This window comes from Calonectris borealis, chromosome 16, assembly GCF_964195595.1.
Source record: "Calonectris borealis chromosome 16, bCalBor7.hap1.2, whole genome shotgun sequence".
NCBI lineage: Eukaryota > Metazoa > Chordata > Aves > Procellariiformes > Procellariidae > Calonectris > Calonectris borealis.
The window spans coordinates 11,403,758-11,422,920 of NC_134327.1; the positions used below are offsets into that span (position 1 = coordinate 11,403,758).

The 19,163-nt window shown below is 46.7% G+C and overlaps 2 protein-coding genes across 4 annotated transcripts in view; both read right to left on the reverse strand.

Moving 5' to 3' along the window:
- Window positions 1–10,504, reverse strand: part of ADAP1 (ArfGAP with dual PH domains 1) — a 76,332-nt gene extending 65,828 nt beyond the window's left edge. Inside the window, exons 1-4 of the mRNA XM_075165249.1 lie at window positions 10,413–10,504; window positions 8,611–8,702; window positions 7,943–8,018; window positions 7,244–7,412 (exon numbers count right to left, since the gene is read on the reverse strand). Coding sequence (XP_075021350.1) covers window positions 7,244–7,412; window positions 7,943–8,018; window positions 8,611–8,702; window positions 10,413–10,439 — 364 coding nt within the window. The 5' untranslated portion in view covers window positions 10,440–10,504. The remainder of the gene's footprint in view (window positions 1–7,243; window positions 7,413–7,942; window positions 8,019–8,610; window positions 8,703–10,412) is intronic.
- Window positions 76–11,919, reverse strand: COX19 (cytochrome c oxidase assembly factor COX19). Of its 3 annotated transcripts, none has more exons than XM_075165273.1 (4): window positions 11,704–11,919; window positions 11,446–11,557; window positions 10,413–10,526; window positions 76–368 (listed from the first exon to the last, which is right to left on the reverse strand). In XM_075165273.1, the coding sequence occupies exons 1-3, from the start codon at window positions 11,783–11,785 to the stop codon at window positions 10,439–10,441; spliced, it is 282 nt and encodes a 93-aa protein (XP_075021374.1). In that variant the 5' UTR covers window positions 11,786–11,919; the 3' UTR covers window positions 76–368; window positions 10,413–10,438. The 3 variants fall into 3 exon arrangements, with proteins under 3 accessions (XP_075021374.1, XP_075021372.1, XP_075021371.1); XM_075165271.1 differs by lacking the exon at window positions 76–368 and adding an exon at window positions 8,724–10,241; XM_075165270.1 differs by lacking the exon at window positions 76–368 and having other exon boundaries at window positions 8,724–10,526.
- Between the last annotated feature and the right edge of the window lie 7,244 nt (window positions 11,920–19,163).

Below are 19,163 nucleotides of genomic sequence, written 5' to 3' on the forward strand. Positions count from 1 at the left end.
CTGTTTTTTAGTTAATTTTGCAGCCCCAGCCCTGCAATGGCTAATCAATGTCACAACCATGAAAGTAAAAGGGTGTTAAACTCAACCCTTTATGTGACCCAGGAGCGCATTCACGGTGTAACGTGGGAAAGCATTACGAATTCCTGTGTGAACAGCAAACCTTAACGGAAATATCAATAATTCATGCCACTGCAACTGCAGTCAAGCAAAACTCTCTGGAGTAGTAGATACACCAGGCTGGATCCCATAGGCTTCCTCAGCACCATAGGGGAGGCAGCTCTTGCAGCTGGAGGTTTGTGTGAACAAGCCATAGCACTGGCCACCCGCACCCATGCTAAAGCAGCTAGTTTCCGTTGCAGTATGGTTTCCTGTTCAAAAGAAAAAAAAAAAAAAAGAAAGAAACTGAAATTCTAGAGGTTTTTCTTTAAAAAAAAAAAAAAAAATCTTATTTTCTGGGTCATCCAGTTAAATCAAGAGTGGCTACAGCTGGGAGGGAGGAATGCCACAGAGCAGAGCGCTCAGACCAGGGCAATTAAAACCTCTTGAACTGAAAATCCGATACTGATGCCAGCTTTCTCTGATTTTGAGCAAATTGCTTTACGGAGCCTGTGGGATTTTTCTCTTATAGAACAGGGAAAAGCACACTCACTGCATCTGCATCGTTAGGATGTGTTGGTCAAGTTGAAGAGGACGATGCAAGAGAAAATTATGGGGCGTGCAGAAATAACAGACTGAAGTCCTACGTCTGCAGAGCTGCTCTGCACCTGCACCGGCCCTCGAAGAAGAAAAGGCACTGTGCAACTCTAAAAGTGCCTCGCTGCGGAGTATTTGCAGATCAGGGTTTCATCACATTTGCATAGTGGTTAACTCTGTTGCAAAGCCCAGTGTTACCAGTGTGAAAAAAGGGGAGTCCTTTGCTCCCATGATTTAATAGCCATGCGGGTAACATCATGCACACCAGACCACAGAGATCCTCTCTAAGGGAGAAGAAACGGGGAGAATGAGGATACGAAGGGGGTGCAGAGCAAAATCTCTCTGCTGATTGACTTACACAACATTTTTTTTAGGCTTCTGCAACACCCTGGAGCTGAGAACTGCTCTTTCACAGCCACGCCGCAACGAAAAGGAAAGTAGCTCCAACCACTTTTCTGAGTCTGCCCATCACATGCCCAGGACATCCGTTCAGCTTCCTTTCCGCCTGCGCTCTGGCCAGGCTCGCTGCAGCGATGGGCTGGTTTGGGGATCGATCTACGGTCGCAGGGGCTGCTCAGTCACTCTGACGGGGTGGTTGGGAGCCAAGAGACATCCTAGAGAGCGAGGGGGTAATTGATAGCTTGAGGACGTTGGGTATTTGTACGTCTGCTCCACGGGGAAATCTCAACACAAGCAAACTCACGCTGCAAGAGTCCTGTTGCTGTTGTACCGAACCCATTTCATACGATGTAAAATATGACGCGGAGGGGGGAGTTGGGGGAATCGGCTCCACGGCAGCTACCAGGCACCCAACTGGAGCTATGCTGATTTTACGGCCTAATGATGGGCTCTTTTCTGCTCTCAGAGAAGATGAAATTAGACCAATGAAGTCAATAATTCACCTACGCCAGTGGTAGACCACTGCTTTTAGCATTATTCCTGATTTATACTAATTAAAAGACTTCGGCCTGGGGAAGCTCCATATGGAGAAAACCAACATATGTGTGAAGAGATTCATACATCATGGTATCAGCTCCTCCAAGAAAAGTCAAAGTGATTATTCAGAGCGGGCCATCATCAATTCAGTCTGAGTCAGAGACAGCAGCAGGACAGGTTGGACGTGCAAACCGCAGGGCAAGCACTTATCATGGAAATTGCTTTTGCTCAATTCCAATAATTTAATCTCTTCCTGGCTCAAATAGCTCATCCTTCCAGGAACAGCTTGGAGACATTTGAGCGGGAGACTGGACTGCATCATGTCCCGCTGCAGGGTGGAGACGGAAGCAGCCCAGGCAACTGCTGCCTGCTCTGGGGGTCCTGGGAACCCCTGGCTGCTCCTGCCAGGGGCCCAGTGCCAAGAGGATGACGGAGATGCTATCGGCAGGACCATAGGATAGAGGGGCTGATGCCCAGCACATCACTTCTGGTCTGGAAGTCTCTGCAACAGAGCCCGAGTCCCTCAGAAAGAAGAGAAACCATTTTAAAAGGCCTCAGAGGAAAAGAGAAAACGGCGCAATTATAGGTCCCAGCAGTCGGTCTTGTATCACGGACTGCTGCCTTCAGCTGCCGGTCCGGTTCAGACATCTGAGACCACATCACTTTCTGTAACATTTCTCAACTGTGATTTGAATAAAGCATTAGGTGGAAACAAAGCTGTGGTTTTTCTCTAGAAAGAGAGCAGAAATGATAGCCTGAAGGAAGCTGCCGAACAGCTGGAGATGGTAATTGGACCTCCCCCAGTTAACTTTGTCCACAGAAAGTTGAGGACCATGTCCTACCCTTCCTCTGGCTGCTGATGGGATTGTTTGGATGTCACTGCATGCCTCCTAAGAGCTCCCACAACATCGAGATACAGAGCATGCTGCTCACTTACTTGTTTATTTCAACATGCTTTGCCAAAGAAAAATCAGCAAAGAATTAATTAACAGCAATTATTTCTAGCAACAACAGAGCAGCCCTGCTCCAGAAGCCATGAAAACAACATCATGAGACCCCTGTGGCCAAAAAGCCTTTATAAACAGGTGCAAAAATAAACAATTTTATAGCAGGCTATAAAAAGAGCCTAAGCCAGGTTGGGGAATGGCAGGGGAACAGCCATTTCGATGGCTGAGTCGGAGCAGCCACCCAGGTGACTTTTGTGAAGGAGCTTTAATAAACAAACCAGCGCAGAAGCACCAACCTGAGTCGAAGAACCAGCAGGACCAGGTTATTGCTGCAATAGAGGGTTTACTATACCCGTCACTCTGTGTTATTAGTGCTGCTAAAGTGATTTACTGTCTAAGTCAGTCCGACCGATTAGAGCTGTGATCTAAAGTACTAGCCAGCTCCGGTTTCAGTGATAAACATCACCCCCCCACACCTATTACTTGCTAAAATAAGCTGAAATAAAGTCATCAATCCAGACATCTCTCTGCTCAAATGACTCTTTCTAGCTGGCACCACCACACCTGCAAGTCTCCTGCCGTGCGCCCTGGAAGGATGGAGGTAGATGTTCCAGACACGCTCTCATTTTTCACCCACCTGGTTCTTTTTCAGCAGCCGATGAACTCAGCTTTTCTGTCTCTTTGACCAGAAGTCGCACATCTCCTATCACCAAAGCCCTGCAGTGACCTGGTTCTGGTTACATCTCTGTCCTGCACAGGCACATGCTCAGCATCTCCCCGGGATGCTTCTCCTGCCACCTCCGTGCTGCGTCCTAGTAGGTGGCAGTGGACAGTCCCTCTTTTCCACCAGACTCTGCAGCACAGTTTGGGGAGGGGGGAACTGAACTGAAACCCACTTCACTGGCCTGTACCATTCACACTGATGTCTGTGCACACAGAGCTTTTACATCTGATCTGTGGCATCGCCTGTGCTCTCCCATACAGATACCAGCCTGGGGTTGGGCTGCACGGACCCAGCATACACATACGTCTAGATCAGACAGAAATTTGAATGCACAGAGAGAGGGGGACAGACTTACGCTGCCTTAGCAACCGCTCCGAACACGCACACGCACGCTGGAGATGTGCCAAACAACGGGCACATCCCGGAGCGTGTGCTCTGTGAGGGCGACGGGGGGTGAGGACGAGGGGTTGAAGACAGCCTGCTAAATCCATAGGTTGAAGTCAGCACAGCATAACTCCCACGTCCACACTAAAGAGCACAAGCTGAGGGAGGCAACCCCAGCGATGAAAGCAACCAGCCTCATTACACCCCTGGGATTTCCTATTCGGTACTTGTTCATGGGGAGGTGAAGGCTCATTTATCAATGGGGGGTTTTTGCTCCTGCTTGGTTCAGCATCCTGAGTTACCAGCAATTTTCTCAGCACTGATCTGATCCACAGCTTCTGTGCAATTCCTGAGTGGCAGCAGGAATTTTTTTTCCCATTTGGGTCTGCCTGCCTAAAAACTGGATTCCTCAGTGTGGTGAAATCCTTTTGACCGTGCAGCAAGCCATGCTACCATGGGGCTGTCACAGCAACCCAAAGGGAAAAGCCCTCTGTAGATTGCCAGTAGATCGCTCTTCTAAGCAGGCTGCAGCACACAACACCACATCAAATCCTCAGGGCAGTCCTGGTGTCCCAGATTCTGTAGTGCTATCTTTCTCCTGCCATGTCCACTAAGGAGAGATTCAGTGCCTCCAAACCCTGCTGAAACCCAGAATATGGTTTGATAACAGAGAAATATAAACTGAGCAAACAAAACTGGAGCTGACTCCCTTGCAGAGCACCTCCTCCCATGCGACTGCCTTCCCACATGCTATCCTTGATTAGCAGCTTTGCAAGCAGCATCAGAACCACGTGTGTGAGCAGGTTCTTGCTGAGCGGGGCTTGCTAGCATTGAGGAAACTAGAAATCCTCCAGAAATCAGAGCTGCCAACTTCTAGAATGTTACTAAAATAGCCAAAGGACTCAGTTTCCAAAAAGGACTGCAGAAGCAGCCCCCACTGCCTGCTGTTTAAAATCATCAAGATGAAGTTAAAAGCCTGGATCATTCTGGGTAGTCTCCTTGATTTCTTCACCCTCCTGCTCTGGTTTTGCAGGCCTACTTTCCACCACTGCTCCTACAAAGTTTGCCATAATTCATAAGGACTTGAACAGAAAAGCATCTAGGGTACTGGGTGGTTTAAGGTATTGCTCATTACCAGCCAGCAGGAGACACAGCCAGATGGACCACAACATCCCCCCCACATCAGTGGGAACCTGCCTTACCCTGCCTGGGAGCTGGGAAAGACTGCTCGTGCGGACAGCTACCCGTCCCACAGGAGGTGGGGAAGCATGGGACAGTAAGGGCTGGGTTCAGCCCACCAAATTTGATGCACCTGAACTGTTTTACACTCACAGAGATAACTGTGGCCTTTGCTGGGCTATATGATGAACGCCAGGCTTGTCTGGGGTGTTTTTCACCCAGCAAGCATAAGATTGATGCACCTGCTAATGCAAGTCCCAAGATCTCTTGGAATAATGGGAATAAACAATCCAGTGGTGATACAGTCTGTGCAGTGCTAGAGAGAGCGCACAAGCATCAGAACCTCTAGGAAGAGCCATAAAAACCTGTCCCTGTATCATCATCGGTCCCAGGAAACAAAAAATGCAACAAGGTCTATCAAGTCTTCTGCACACACGCATTGGACTTCTAGGTGACTTTCTATGAAGCTCCTATTTTGAGCAGTGATCAATTATGCATTTCAAGCCATATGGCACCTTCACTCCAGAAGGCAGGCATTTCGTCTTGAAATCTGTAAGCTAGAAAATGTGCTGCATCCTGACAGAAATGCAGCATTGCCAGCTATTCATAGAAGCAGAATCATTAAAAGAAAAAAAGAACCAGGATAAGATTAATCAGACATCCAATTTCCATTGAAACACCCTGGAAGAGGAAATGGACCCTTGCATGTGCCCTTCCAAACAGTCTCTTTTTTTTTTTAATTAATCTGAGTTAGAGCTTTGATTTTTGTGGGAAACCTGAAACAATATGCCACATACCCAATTTAGCAGAAGGACCTCTTCCAGAAGGGATCTACTCCAGGCACAAAAGTAACTAAAGTCCTCTGGAGTCACTGGTATGTTACCAGAAATGACCGCACTCTTGCATACTAGCAGAAGCATCATTCCCTTCCCAGGAATCACGGATTAGAAACGTAGAAAGATACTGCTGTCCTGTGGAACCAGAACACCCAAGGCACTTTTCAGAGCCTACAGCATCAAGTGATGCTACAGATACTTTTTGTAAAGGGAGCAGGCTGCTCCTTCCCTCGTAGCCTGCCTACAGTATCTCCTGATTCTCAACGGCATCAGTTTAGTTCCAGCAGCTTTGCGGAAACAGCATGGCCTCCCAGTGCTCTCCAGGCCTGCTCGGAGGGAGATAACAAGAGAGTGATGTTCAAGATGTGCTCTAACCGATCTAGTTGCCTCCCAGTGTCAGCGCTGGTTAAGCTAAACCTACAAAAGCAGCAGTAAGTGAAAGTGATTTTGTTTTCTGCTGCAAAGGGCAATTAATCACCAGAAAAGGCCAGCAACTCTGTGGTCTCCAAAGGAAACCAAGTGGGTGGCCACTCACGGTAAGTGTGATGCCCAGCCGCAAAGATACCTGTGGCCTTGAAGCAGGCAGGCCAAATTGGGGCGAATGCTTTGGAAGAGGATTCAGGGGAGGACCAAGCGTGAAGGTCAGCTGGCTGCACCTTTTGCCTGTGTGTAACTGTGCACAACCCCAAACATTCACTTTACAGGTGCCTACAGATGCGACCCTTCTGCTACACCAGGTACCTCACTCCCAGGTGGCAGATACAGCAACACTCCTTCCTTAGCATAGAGGCACAGGCTCATTGTGCTCCTACAAAGGACTTTGGACTATGGCCCACTTCCAGTACAAGCACAGGAGGCTCTCTCTTTGAATAGGCTTTTCTATGAAAGAACGCTCAGAGCCTTGGAAATGCTTATTAAATCCTTTCTTCCTTGTTCTGCAGGCCGTTGCAGTTGTTTGGATACACCTAGAGCTCAAGGTCTCCCAGGAAGACGTAATGAGGGTTGGCTTGCAGCAATGTTCTTTCTGTAAATAACTGCGGTGATCAAGGTTAAGCTCTTTACGGTTGAATTGATTCTAATCTGAGCAAAGGAAGGGGGAATGTGCGGGCAAGGCTCTCCCAAGTGCCAACATGCAAAGCTCTGCTGACCCGAAGCCCGCAGAGGGACGCCCGGGGACAGGATCCCAAGCAGGAGGGTGCCTAGAATTACGGTGTGAAGGAGGCTTTGCTGAAGAAAAGCTACAGGAAAGACGATTACAGCCCCCTTGCTTATCCATTTCTATTATTGTGTTAACAGCTTACATAGATCTTCACTCCACCACAGCCAACACTTCCTCCTGCTTCGGGCTATCCCTTCCACACCTGTACAATTACAGCCAGGCTGGCAGTTTGTTCACCAATCCGAGCCCAGCCTTGTTTCGCAACCGTTTGCACTTCTCCAGCTCCCAGGGTCTGTCAGCAGGTGGTGCTTCATGGCAGCGCTGGTGCAGGCAGCACGCAGGCAGGCTTCTCACATGAAGATTTATGTTCTTGCGTGGGACTTACCTTGCTCCCGGTGCCACACGCAGCAGAGCAGCTCATCAACTCCAAACAGCTCCATAAAGAAATCAGCGTCCCTGACAAACCGCCTCCCCCGCAGCACACGCACTTCAGCTCGGCGTTTCCAGAATACAGATTTTCCCAACTTGGTGTCAGGCTTCTGGAGATGTTCCTCCTTGTATGGGAACAGGAAAGGTAACTACGAATTTACGGCTTTCCTTTGGCTTATACACTGCTGTCATTTTAAAGGAGCATAAACCAGGATCCCACAAGCAAGGCTAAAATAGAGGTTTATATGGAAAGGCTTTAATTAACAATCTGTATGTTGGCAGGAAGACACTGAAGAGCATTCTGGGACTTCTCTCAGATGACTCCAATGTTGCAGCGACTTGTCCCATAGAGCAAGTTGGGAAAATTGTTTAATGCCAGGCTCGGCGTTGATTAATGGCTTGTTTTTCCACCACTTCTCAGCTGCATTAGACCTCAGTCAAGATAAACTGATGGCCCTCACCAGCTTTGAGTTCACCTTACAGCTCCACTAAACATATTCTCTTCCCCAGCTAATGCCTTACAGCCAGGAAACACATGCCTCTGCCAATTCCCTGCATTTCCAACTATCCACTCACAGCCCTTTTCTTGTCCTGGCGTGAAGGGGACAGCGCTGTGAAGCTGATTCACTGTGCTGGGAGGCAGGATGAAACGTACCCATGGATCTGGACAGGATGAGGAAGTTATCTTCTTCAGGCTGGCAAGAGGTGCAAACCTCTCACCCCAGCGTTCCCTGTTAGGATGGCAATTACGACTTCTGCAGTTATTTCGTGAAGGATGACGCGTGCTCTGGCCATTTTGGTGGCTCAGCAGCACAGTCAAGTCTGTGCAATGCAGCGTCCTGCTGGCTACATCGCTGGAACACTACAGGGGGACTCCAGGCCCACAAGTAGCACAGAGCACTCTTCACTTCAGCATTGCCATAAAGGGTTTTGAAACTGCTTTTTTCCCTCCGCCATCCCTCCTGCAGCAGGTGCAAAATTTGCGCCTTGGTCACTATAAACAAAGAGAGTCCCCAGTGGCCCCTCCTTCAGTGTGTAACCTGAGAGAGTTCATTTAAACGGCAACTACCACTCCAGCTCAACAGTCAAAATTCAATCACTCAAGACTTCAAAAATTTGACCTCTTTTACGCTATAATAATCTGGAGGAAAGAGGTGGTATCAACTGTCTCAGGAGAAAACATGCCTGTAACTCATGAAGTAACTGTTTGGCCAAATGACAGTGCAGAGTAACATCCCAAAGATGAAACTACCACTGGTAACAGCCCGGATTGCTCCACCACCACTGGTGGGTTCTTTCATACCTACCAGGGATTCACTTCACCTTATAATATTCAAGGAGCACAGAAGCATGAAATTTGATTTCTTTCTTCTGAAGATGCTGGAGATTATTTTAATAATTCTCACTCGGTATCGCTGAAAGAAAGCTCTTGTTCAGTGGTTTAATACAAAGTCTTTTAATATCTGTTTCAGCAATAAAATCTCTGCTTTCTCTCCTATAAATATACTAATCTCACCAAAGGATATAATTTAAACAGTAGAATGAAGTAGAATAAAAATATGCAGCAGCAAGCGGACATTCTTTTCAAACAGAGACTCACTCTGAACTATCTGCAGTCTGTTCAATCAGATTAGACCCGAGCAACAATTTAAATCCCAGCTCCAACCATCAATAAGAAGAGCAGAAAATGTTCTTTTACCCTTTCGTGGATCTCCGTGTGAACAGATGCACAGTGGAGAGAAGCAGAAGCAAGAGGAATAATAGCAGACAGCAGGAAAGCTGAGATATATCACACAGAGGACACCAAATAAAGGAGAAAGTGTAGAACTGCCTTGGCAAACAGCGTGTGTATCGCTATCCGCAGGCCCTGACCCTAAAGCTTGCAGTTTGAGAGCCAGATACACAGAGAAATGACTCACTGGGTTTAAAAAAGAAAAAAAAAAGCAGCAGGAGGGACAGGGCAGGAAATACAGTGGAAAATAGAAAAATACATCCAGAAGATTTATAAATTTATTGTCTGCTTAAAAGACATTTCTAAGGGGCTAATAGGCCAAATTATTTTGGCTTGAACTCAGTATTAATTAAGACAGACTCATTTGCATTAGTATATGCAAGAGAAATACCACTGCTCTGGTAATTCGTGGTAAGTTACACAAACACCTGTCAGGGATCTTAAAGACACACTCAGACCTGATTGCACATCTACTGTATGGCCTGCTGCGTTACCTTCTCAATGTATGGGCTGCAACTACATGTTTTGGAATGAATTACTGTATTTCTTAGATAGCTAACTTTTTATCTACCCTGTTTTTTAATATAAAACATTTGTTTTTAAAAGAATAAAATTGTCTAGTCATGTTTATATATACAGTTCACAGTTCCTTAGAACACAAATAAATGCATGCCATTCCTGTCCCCACACGGATTTCACCATAAAGATATTAAAAAAAACATATGGCAGCTCTACTTGGAGAAATTAATATATCCATAATGAAAGATTCCCAGTTAAATGATGAAATAAACTTACGTGAACACGGTTGGCATGGCAAATAAAAGCAGAATCACTACCTGACTGGTGTCTGGAACTAGAAATACTCTCCCAACAATGATGAAGGTTAGAAGACTGAAAAAAACCACGCCAGTACCTAAGTGTTTTCTATAGCAGGGTGAGAAGGAGATCACCCCAAAGATGGGGGTCAACACCAGTATTTAATAAAAAGCAATTTGCAAATACCACAACAGCTTTATTTCCACCTGCGAAGTAATTGTGTAATCATATTAGTAATGCCCTCATAAGATTAATCTATAGTTCAAGATCTACACAATAAAGGGTGGTATTTTTGTCTTTTTAAAATAAGAGTTCACTGTTCTGTTCTTATAGACATGTGGAGAACACTTCAGGCAATAATTGTTCTCTCCCAGGCAAAACGTTCTTATGGATCTTTAGGAGTAGGCTAGAGAAATTAAAAGAAAAAAGTTAAGAAACACTTGAGGAAAGTAGACAAAGGCAGGACTCCTTTTAGGAAAATAAAATTTTGGAAAAAAGGTTCCTTCAGGAAACATTTCCTATTGCAATATGAACAGAATGTACAATATGTACTACATAAGAGTTATGCTTTCCATACATGAAGAGTAAAGTTGTCTTTCTTCATTACAACTTTTCAGGTTTTGCTTCCGATTTCTCATCTCTCAGATCTTTAAATCCCAATTTTTCCAGTGGTTCATTAGCCATAAGTTGCCTAAGTTAAAAACAACAAAACAACAAAAACATTATGCAGAACACAGTCCATAACTAAGAGAATAGCAGCACTTTCTATTTCATTTAATATTATTTACTCTAAATCTAAGACGTCCATGCAGAGTGACTGCCACCTGGCAAAGCCTCAGAAACTTCAGGTTTGGGAAAGCAAAATTCAGGGATACTTTTTTTTCTTAACAGCAGTTTTCCAATTAAATGTGTTGTTTCCTGATATTAGATATTGAATAAGAATTGCCTCAGAAACTGACCTGACTCTTGGTTATCTTTAATTAACAGACCTGAATAAGAGCCTCCTAAAATTCCACCTGTGCCATTTACCAGATTTTTAAGTGCGTGTGGTTTAGAAGAGCATTTGTGGTGCCACTATACTTTGCCGTAGTGATTTTCAAACTGTTTTGGATTTCTCACCGCCAGCCCATGCAGTGCATTTCTCAACGAGCTCCCTGACTCACCACAGAATAGAAAGCATTGCAAAGCAATGCAGGACTGGAAACATCCCTGGAAAACCAACCATCAACACTTTTTTTTCCCCTTGAACTTTGGAACAAAGTTAATCTTTTAACTTGTAACCATAGCCAGAAAAAAATCTAAAACCTTCACGGTTGTGTGGAGCGGAAGCTGGCCAAGTCTCGCAGTTATCCCCCCTTCGGGCTGGATATCTACACCACATCAAAAACACAAGCCAAGCGAACTGCTGAAGCTGCAAAGGACACCGTTTCTTGCAAGGACACAAGCTTCCTGCGTGAACGTCTCCACTGCGGGTTCCCTTCCCCTCCCCGCAAAGGGAACCCCGCTGCTCCCCCGCCCCGGGGGCCACCCGGCTGTCCCTCAGCCCGCCGCCCCGGGGAGGCCGGGCCGTGCTGCGCCCAGGCTGCCAGGGAGGCCGGGGTACCACTTGCCTCTCCATGCGGCACTCCAGGTAGGCCATGGCGTGCTGCCGGCAGGCGCTGCTCTCGTAGCCGCTCTGGCGGAGGCACTCCATGAACCGCTCCTTGAAGGCGCTGCACTCCCCTGAAAGAGACAGCGAGGGCCGCGCTACCGTCGGGCTCGGGCGGCGACCCTGGGCCCGCGTCCCCCTGACCCGGCCCGCGGGAGCTGAGGGGAGCGGGGAAGGCCCGGCGCTAGGCCGCGGGGAGGCCAGGCCCGCGTTACCGCACCGAAGTGATCCAGCGGGAAGGCGCCCTTGTCCGGCGGCCGCGGCTTGAAGCTTTTGCTGCCGAAGTTCATGGCGGTGGACATGTTGCCGGCGGGGGGGGTCCGAGCCGGCGGTCCCTCCGGTCACACACTCGCCACCGGGGGGAGCCGAACACCGAGCGGCGCCAGCTCCTGCGAGCGCCGAGCGCATCGAGCGGGGCACGTGACCGCTGCCGCTCCGCGGAGGGGGCGGGGCCACGCCGCTGTGGAAATGGCATTGGCATTGCTATGGCAACCGGAGCGCCTCGCTCCTGCGGGAGCGTTCCCCGGGGGCGGGGGGCGTCGCCACGGCAACGCAATAGGGCCGCGCGGGCGGGGGGCAGGAGTGACGTCACCGCCGCAGGCCTCGGCCACCGGCGCGGGTCACCCTGGAGACGACGCCGCTGCCCGCCATGTTGGCCCGGGCCGGCGGCCCGCGGGGGGCGGCGGGGTCGGGCCGGTGGCGTTCCCGCTGTGCTTCCGCCGCCCCTGCATCCAGGGCTCGATCAACCTCTGCGAAATAAAACGATTTCTTCTCATAAAAGCCTTGTTATTTTCCTAATTCACCTCCAGACCCTCCAAACGGGAAGGGCGAGAGCGATGGTCACAGGCAGCCTGCCTGCTCGGGGGCAGGGAAAGATGGTTTGTCCTCGCGCCTTTGTTCGTTTGGAAATGAAGGGGAAAAGAGCGAAACTCCAGCCTGGTGTCAGCAAATTTATGTGGGATCCAGCCTCACCTGAGTCTCTGCCGTGCGCAGGAGCCGGCGGTCAGGGCCCGAGCTGAGGCCGGTCAGGGCCTGGGCTGAGGCCGGTCAGGGCCCGAGCTGAGGCCGGTCAGGGCCTGGGCTGAGGCCGGTCAGGGCCCGAGCTGAGGCCGGTCAGGGCCCGAGCTGAGGCCGGGCTCCTCCCTCCCCTCCGCCATGAAGACCAAGTTCTCACCTGTCACTGCTGAGCACTGGGGCTCGACTTAAACCGCATTCTTCAGGACCCAGCTCTGGCTGATGGTGTGATCCGAGAGCCCTGGGGGTCAGGAGGCAGAGCTGAGGCACCCCCGGGAGGCAATGCCAACTTTCCTTAGAAATCCAGCAGGATTTCGGAAAAGCCATCCCCCTCCCGCTGCAGTGAGGTGAACTCCGCCATCAGCCACCCGTGGCGGCAGCGACGTGGTTGCTCATCCCTCGTTAATCCTCACGGTTTAACGCCCGTGCTCAAACCTGACAGACAGCACCGAGTTATTTTATGCTCCTACAAGCAATGGGTGAGCAAGCGGCTTCCCACCACGCGGCGCGAACGCCGATCAGGCCAGTAAAACCAAGCGGTCATCGGCAGATGCTTGGGAAATGGTGAACTTCCAGATCCTCAAGACAGATAACCAAGGCAAACACCCCTTTTGCCCACAGGTTTACAGCACGCTCTCTGCAGAGCCTCAGCTCTCATCCTGAAAGGAGGATGAGAAATGGCGTTAATTTAACCCACGCGGGTGTTAACTGTGGATTGCACTGCTAGGGTCTTTTTTCCTTCTTTGCCCACAGCTGCAACTGGTTTAAGATGGTCTTTCATCTGTTTTAAGTTGATTTTCTTTTAATTAAATGACTGAGATAAGTAAAAAGAATTCGAGGCTGGGAAAAAAAAAAGAAATAGCGGCAATTGTTAAGGACAGCCATTATGGAAATATTACCTGCAGCCCCATTTAAAGTGTGTTTTGTTTATGCTTTGATTGCTTTATTACAGTATTGAAATTGCAAATGGAAAATTACACCATGTTCTATTACACAAGCAACTGGTTTACACAGCCTGAAATATAAGGTTTTATTTATTATTATGTTTTCAGGGCTATGAACAATAGATGTTTTTTTATTATACAGTAAATAGCAGTTTTCCACTTGACTTCATTATAACACTTAACAGTAAAAGGGAGATACTCCTTTTACATAAATACATGCAGCAAACTGTCTCCCAGATCTCAGAGGACTGAGCAGCAAAGCAGCAGCTTTGGTTTATCTGGACAAGTTTAACTGAAGTGTCAAGGCACTTGATTTTAGCAAAGTGCCCAAATTACGTTCCTTAGTTTCTGGCACAGTGGTTGACTTGCTGATTCCCCATGTGAGGAAGGAAGAAATCAAAGGAAAAAGATATGCAGGGATCCCACAGTGGAATTATTCCCAAAAAGACAGCGACAATCTTATGCAAAGCCTATATCAACTTGCTGTATTATATTATATCCAAATGTTTTGATTACCTATTAATTAACTCAGTGTCTTTCTTTGGAGTCTTAAATTTTGTAGTTACCCAAATTCAGGTTAGGTATAGTAGCAGGTGTTTGGTTATGCTTACTTAATGTTTTTATTGCAAATGTCCGTTGTATCTTCTAGAGTTTCCTTTAAAGGTACAGTTTGTCTTAGAATCTAATACATGTGCTTTAGCAGTTTAGAATGTGTTTTTCCCAAGGAGATCAAATGAAACGCCCATTAGATAATCAATGTGAAGAAAAAAAAATCTCATTTGCAGATTAAGCCAACCAGTTCCAAAAGGATTCAATAAAAACAGTGCCACAAAGAGCAGTGCCACTAACAGAGAATTAAATGCTTTTCACATATTATCTTTCAAAGAAGTGAGAGACTTTCATGGCACTGGGGAAATCTGAAATAGCTGTTTCAGTAAAAAGATGCCCGTTGTACAGGAGAGATCAGATAATTTGTAAAGCATCCAGTGTTTTACAGGATCTCTAGTCTGGAGTCCTGAGCCCTTTCCAAAAATTAGAAGGCTCAAATTAGAAGGCTCCCCAAACTAGGGAAAATCTTGGACCTTCCCCTTTCAAGTTACACAGCTTGATAGATTAAAAAAAAAAATTCCTTTGCTTGAATCAGAGCTGTTAGTCATTAATTATGGACTAAAGGAAGATTTGAAAAATGTTTGCTCTTTTACAATGTTGTCAGATCACACTGAAAACTTACTCTACTATTGGTGCTTATCTGTCAGTTGTACAAATGTACCTTCAGAAGGGTTTTTTACACATTAAGCCTTACTTTTGGAAGACCAAATTGAAGTACTACATCAGAGCAGAACCTTTATTCCTTGTTATAGGCAGGGTAAAGTCCGGGACTTTCATTATTTTCTCTCCCTCTCACCGTACTGCATCTTTTAAGAACCTACAGATTCAAATTATGAGGCAGTTAATTTGAAAATAATTTATCAACAAGCCATGAAAGGCTTTGAGTAAAGTACTAGGGGATTTTGTAGCTTGACTTGGGATAACTGTAAGAAATTAATCAGTTGAACAAGACCAAGCACATTCAGACACTGGAATTTGTGCCCTTGAGACTGCTGTTCCCAGCCCAGGCACAGAACACACCTCAGAGAAACATCCTTCCAGGATCACTCATTCCTACGCCTCACCCTCGCACGGCGAGCACGCCGCCAGCTCTTACATAAGGTCTCTTGCTACATCACTGCCACAGGCTGTTGTAAACCATTTTTCTCCCTTTTAATTCAGGTTCCTAGACAAGCAAAAATGCAGAATATTGCCAGAATAGTCTGGGGAACGGGGATTTCTGTTTGGATGATTAATGAAATATTATTGTTTTGCACTTACAGGGAAATCATAGTTTCATGCCAGTAAGGTCAGGGCCTTGATATATTATGTGCTCTACAAAGATGTACAGAATGATAGCTCATTTTCTGTTATGACTGAGCCAAAGCCTCATCAGGTTAGAGGGGAACGTGGTAGAAATAGCAACACTGCGCTGAAAGCCAGAGCAAACTTTTGTCTTACGTTGCTAGTTGCAATTCTGGTATATCGAAATCCACATCTCGATCTGCATCAAGATGGGGGACCCAAAAGTAAGATCCTGGGACCCTGGCTCTGTAGATACCTACCAACTAATCATCCTTCGTGATATGCCCCAAATTGCCCTTGATTAATATAGTTTCTGCAATACTGTGTTGAGATACACTGAAGCTAGAGACCCAGAAGAAAAAGATCCTTGGAGCTATGTTGAGGCATTTGATCTGTTCAGTCGTATTTTGAAAATAAATTCTTCATAATCTGACCTCCTCAATACTAACTTCCCAGCTCAGGCTGCCTTGGCTTGTTGGCATAAGCGTGGGGTTTGGAAGATCATGCTTCTGGCTATAGTCACAATGGATTTTTCTGCAAATATTTTTATAGATATGCATATTATAAAGTACATTACCAGCACCCAGGATGTCCCATGTATTTTGTCACTGAGTGAGACTCATGAAGGAATGACATCTATTCGGTCCAAGAACAGGGCTTTTAAAAGCAACAAAGTTCCTGAGAACGGTTTGTTGCTAAAAGGGTTACATGCTTAACAAGAGTGGGAAATACTGTCACCTTAGGCTCTGCATAGAGATAATGCACTAATCCCATGCACAGATTTTTTTGTTTTCTTCTTCCAGTGACCAGAGCCATCATATACAATCCTTCAGCTCAGAGTATGGAAAAAAAACCAAGAATCTTTTATTGAAAATTTGCAGAAATAATAATGATTTTTAGAAGTATTTTTAGGAGTCTTTCTTTCCAAAGTAGATGTGCCACACATACTGATTTGAAAGATAAATGAAAAGAAATTCAGTACAAGTTATTTGTATCAAAATGAGCATAGCGAACACTCGAGATACTGATCACTACCCTATAGCGATCCTATAGAAATACCGATTTACAGGATGGGAAGAAGCGGGTGTAATCCAATAAAACAATGCAATAATTATGAAAAAATGGAAAGAGGTCAAAGTCGGAAAGCTTTTGATTTCTTTTTGCACTGGCATTTGTCAAGGTGAGCAAAATGCATTCGCAAGGATCTGTTTTAACACATCTGAGTCTTTAAAAATGTTAATGTTTAATAGGGTGTGCTCATGCTTTATATACCCCTGATAACAGTGCATGGGCTGATAGGCATCTCTTGAGGTTGTAAATCAGTTGCGGAGCCTTGCAAGGCACACAAGCACTTGGTGTTCACTCTCATGGTTTATTACATTATCAGAACTCATTGACTGAATTATGGCCTTATAACAGCTCTTTCTCTGCATTATCCTACTGTTACTGTAGCATTATTAACCTATGTCCCATTAGAAGATTATATGTCCTTCTCCAGATGAGCACACAGACGTTAGATGACTCTGTGGCTGTTTAACGTACAGGCTCATTTTCCAGGAGGAACTGATTATTTCCCTGAGCTATGCCCACAAAGTCTGCTTACCTGAAGATGGTATCGTTTCTGGCTCGGGCTGGTAGAAAGTCAAAAACACATGAGCAGGGAGCAATGTTTTCTCCCTGGTGCTGTGTGGGATTGCCTCACCTGCAAGCCAACTCAGTTGTAGGCTGTGTTCAGGATTGCATACTGGAAGCCAAGGTATGCAAGGAAGAAATGGAGGTGAGAACATCACGTTAGTTGTGTTTGAAAACCGCAATGATTCCCTCCCACTGGAGAACTCATCCGTCGTTTCCCACAGTGCATGCATCAGTCCAGCAGGTTGCAAGTCCATGGGCTCACTGCTTGAGAAAGGATTTCACCCTATATTATCACCAAGTACAACCTGAAGCTTTAAACAGTCTGAAAGCCCTTCAGAAGATGCTCTTGCTGTCTATAGCAGTAGCCAGCTCTACTCTAACGGAGCAGTGGTGGCTGTATGTAAACAGAAACAGTAAATTCCCTCCATCGGTACCCAACTGTGCCCATGTAGGATTTTTTTCCTCACTCTTACTGCATCTTATAAAGTCTCAAGGGTCCCAGTGGTTACACCATTTGCTCAGAGAAGAGTCTGGCAGAACAGGATATTCTTGGAAATGTCCGAGAGAAGACTGCGCAGACCAAGACCTTCATAGTTGTTCAGCAAATCTTGAGATGGACATGACCATCCATTGCCCTCCTTTCTTTGCCTGCCCTGCCTAGTCCTCTTCTGCACAGGGTAATTCTCCCTTGTGAAAAACTCCACTCCTGATAACAAGCCTTGGAGAACAGGCAGACGTGCAGGCACCTTTTTCATGTCAATCTAGTTAGAGTTTATTGATTCCCCTTGCCTTCAGCTAATGTAATTTTATTATTATTAATAAATAATCATCATTTTTCCATCAGTGGAGCCTGCACCCGGGAGCCTTGGAGGATTCTAGCAAAAGTATTATTAAAACTAAAGGTTTCTAAAGGGTTGAACAGCAGCACAGCCCAGTGATCTGACAGAATCTGGAAGTGGGGAGCAAAATATCCCCACTTGAGAATATGTGATAGAGCATCAAATTGGCTCCTTCCCCCAGAGCCACCATTTAAAACTGTGGCCTCCTGTTCATGATCACTTCTGCTTTGTTGTCATCCCCCGAGGATGCAAAGGTGCAGGTGGCTCTTGGGGAGCTGTTGCCCGGGCATGCGGGCTCTTGCAGGACCCTGCCCTGGCATGGTGCATGACTCACTGCACCTGGAGTGCCAAAGCTGCTGCCGTGTGCTCCTCCTGGCTGGCACCCCCGCTGCAATAGCTGCCCGGGCAGCCTCCGTCCTTCCTCTGCCTGGCCAGCTGCAGAGCCTGATCCTGGCTCCTCCCAGGTTACAAAGATCCAGGATCTCTTTCCCAATCTAGGCAGAAGCGTTGCCTGGAGGGATCGGTTTCTCCTAGAGGATTGCATGGATCTACTCATAAACAGGCAGGACAGCCGGGAAGGAGTCATCACCAAACTCAGAGACAGAGATGGACATCCAGGCACACAGTCCTCTGGACAGTAAACTGCAAAATAGTGACTGAAGTGGTTTCAGGGGCATTTTGGGATTGCCGGTAGAGGATTTTTGGGACAAAGATCAATAACAGTGTCAGCAATGACAACACTGTGTTGCTCAAGGAGGTGATTTTACTGGGGTGGCAAGAAAACAAAGAGAATGAGAGCTGTCACCCATAAGTGAACCTACTCCCGTCTGCAATCCTGAATTAGCACATCTTCATGCCACCACTGTTCCAACTCCTCCTTGGTCAGCCTTGTCTTCCCTGAGGACTTCCTTGCAGCTGCACCTTGTAACGCAGCCCATGCGTTATTGTGGGCTTTCCCTCCTGGTCCTGCTTCCTCCATTGCATCACCAGTGGTCCAGCTGAGGCCTGTGACCTGGCACTGTGACAGCAATCCAGCACAGGTCCTGTCCCTTCATTCTGCCCCTGAAATCATGTCGATCACAACATGCCCATAACACGGATTTTCACTGGAAAACAAACACCTCGCCCCAATGTTGTAGATGAAATAGGAGATCCAGATTAAGATAATCCATGCTTCAGAATAAAATAGGGTGCTTTATTTGGCAGGAAAAAACGTACATCTGATCTAAATGGAAGTAAACAAGACCTCGGAGTCCTTTTCTCTGTGTAAAGCCACTTCCCCAGAAGGTGTGTTCAGGCAATGACAGAAGGGCTATAAAGGGACCCCAAGATGCTCATACCCACACGTTGATCTA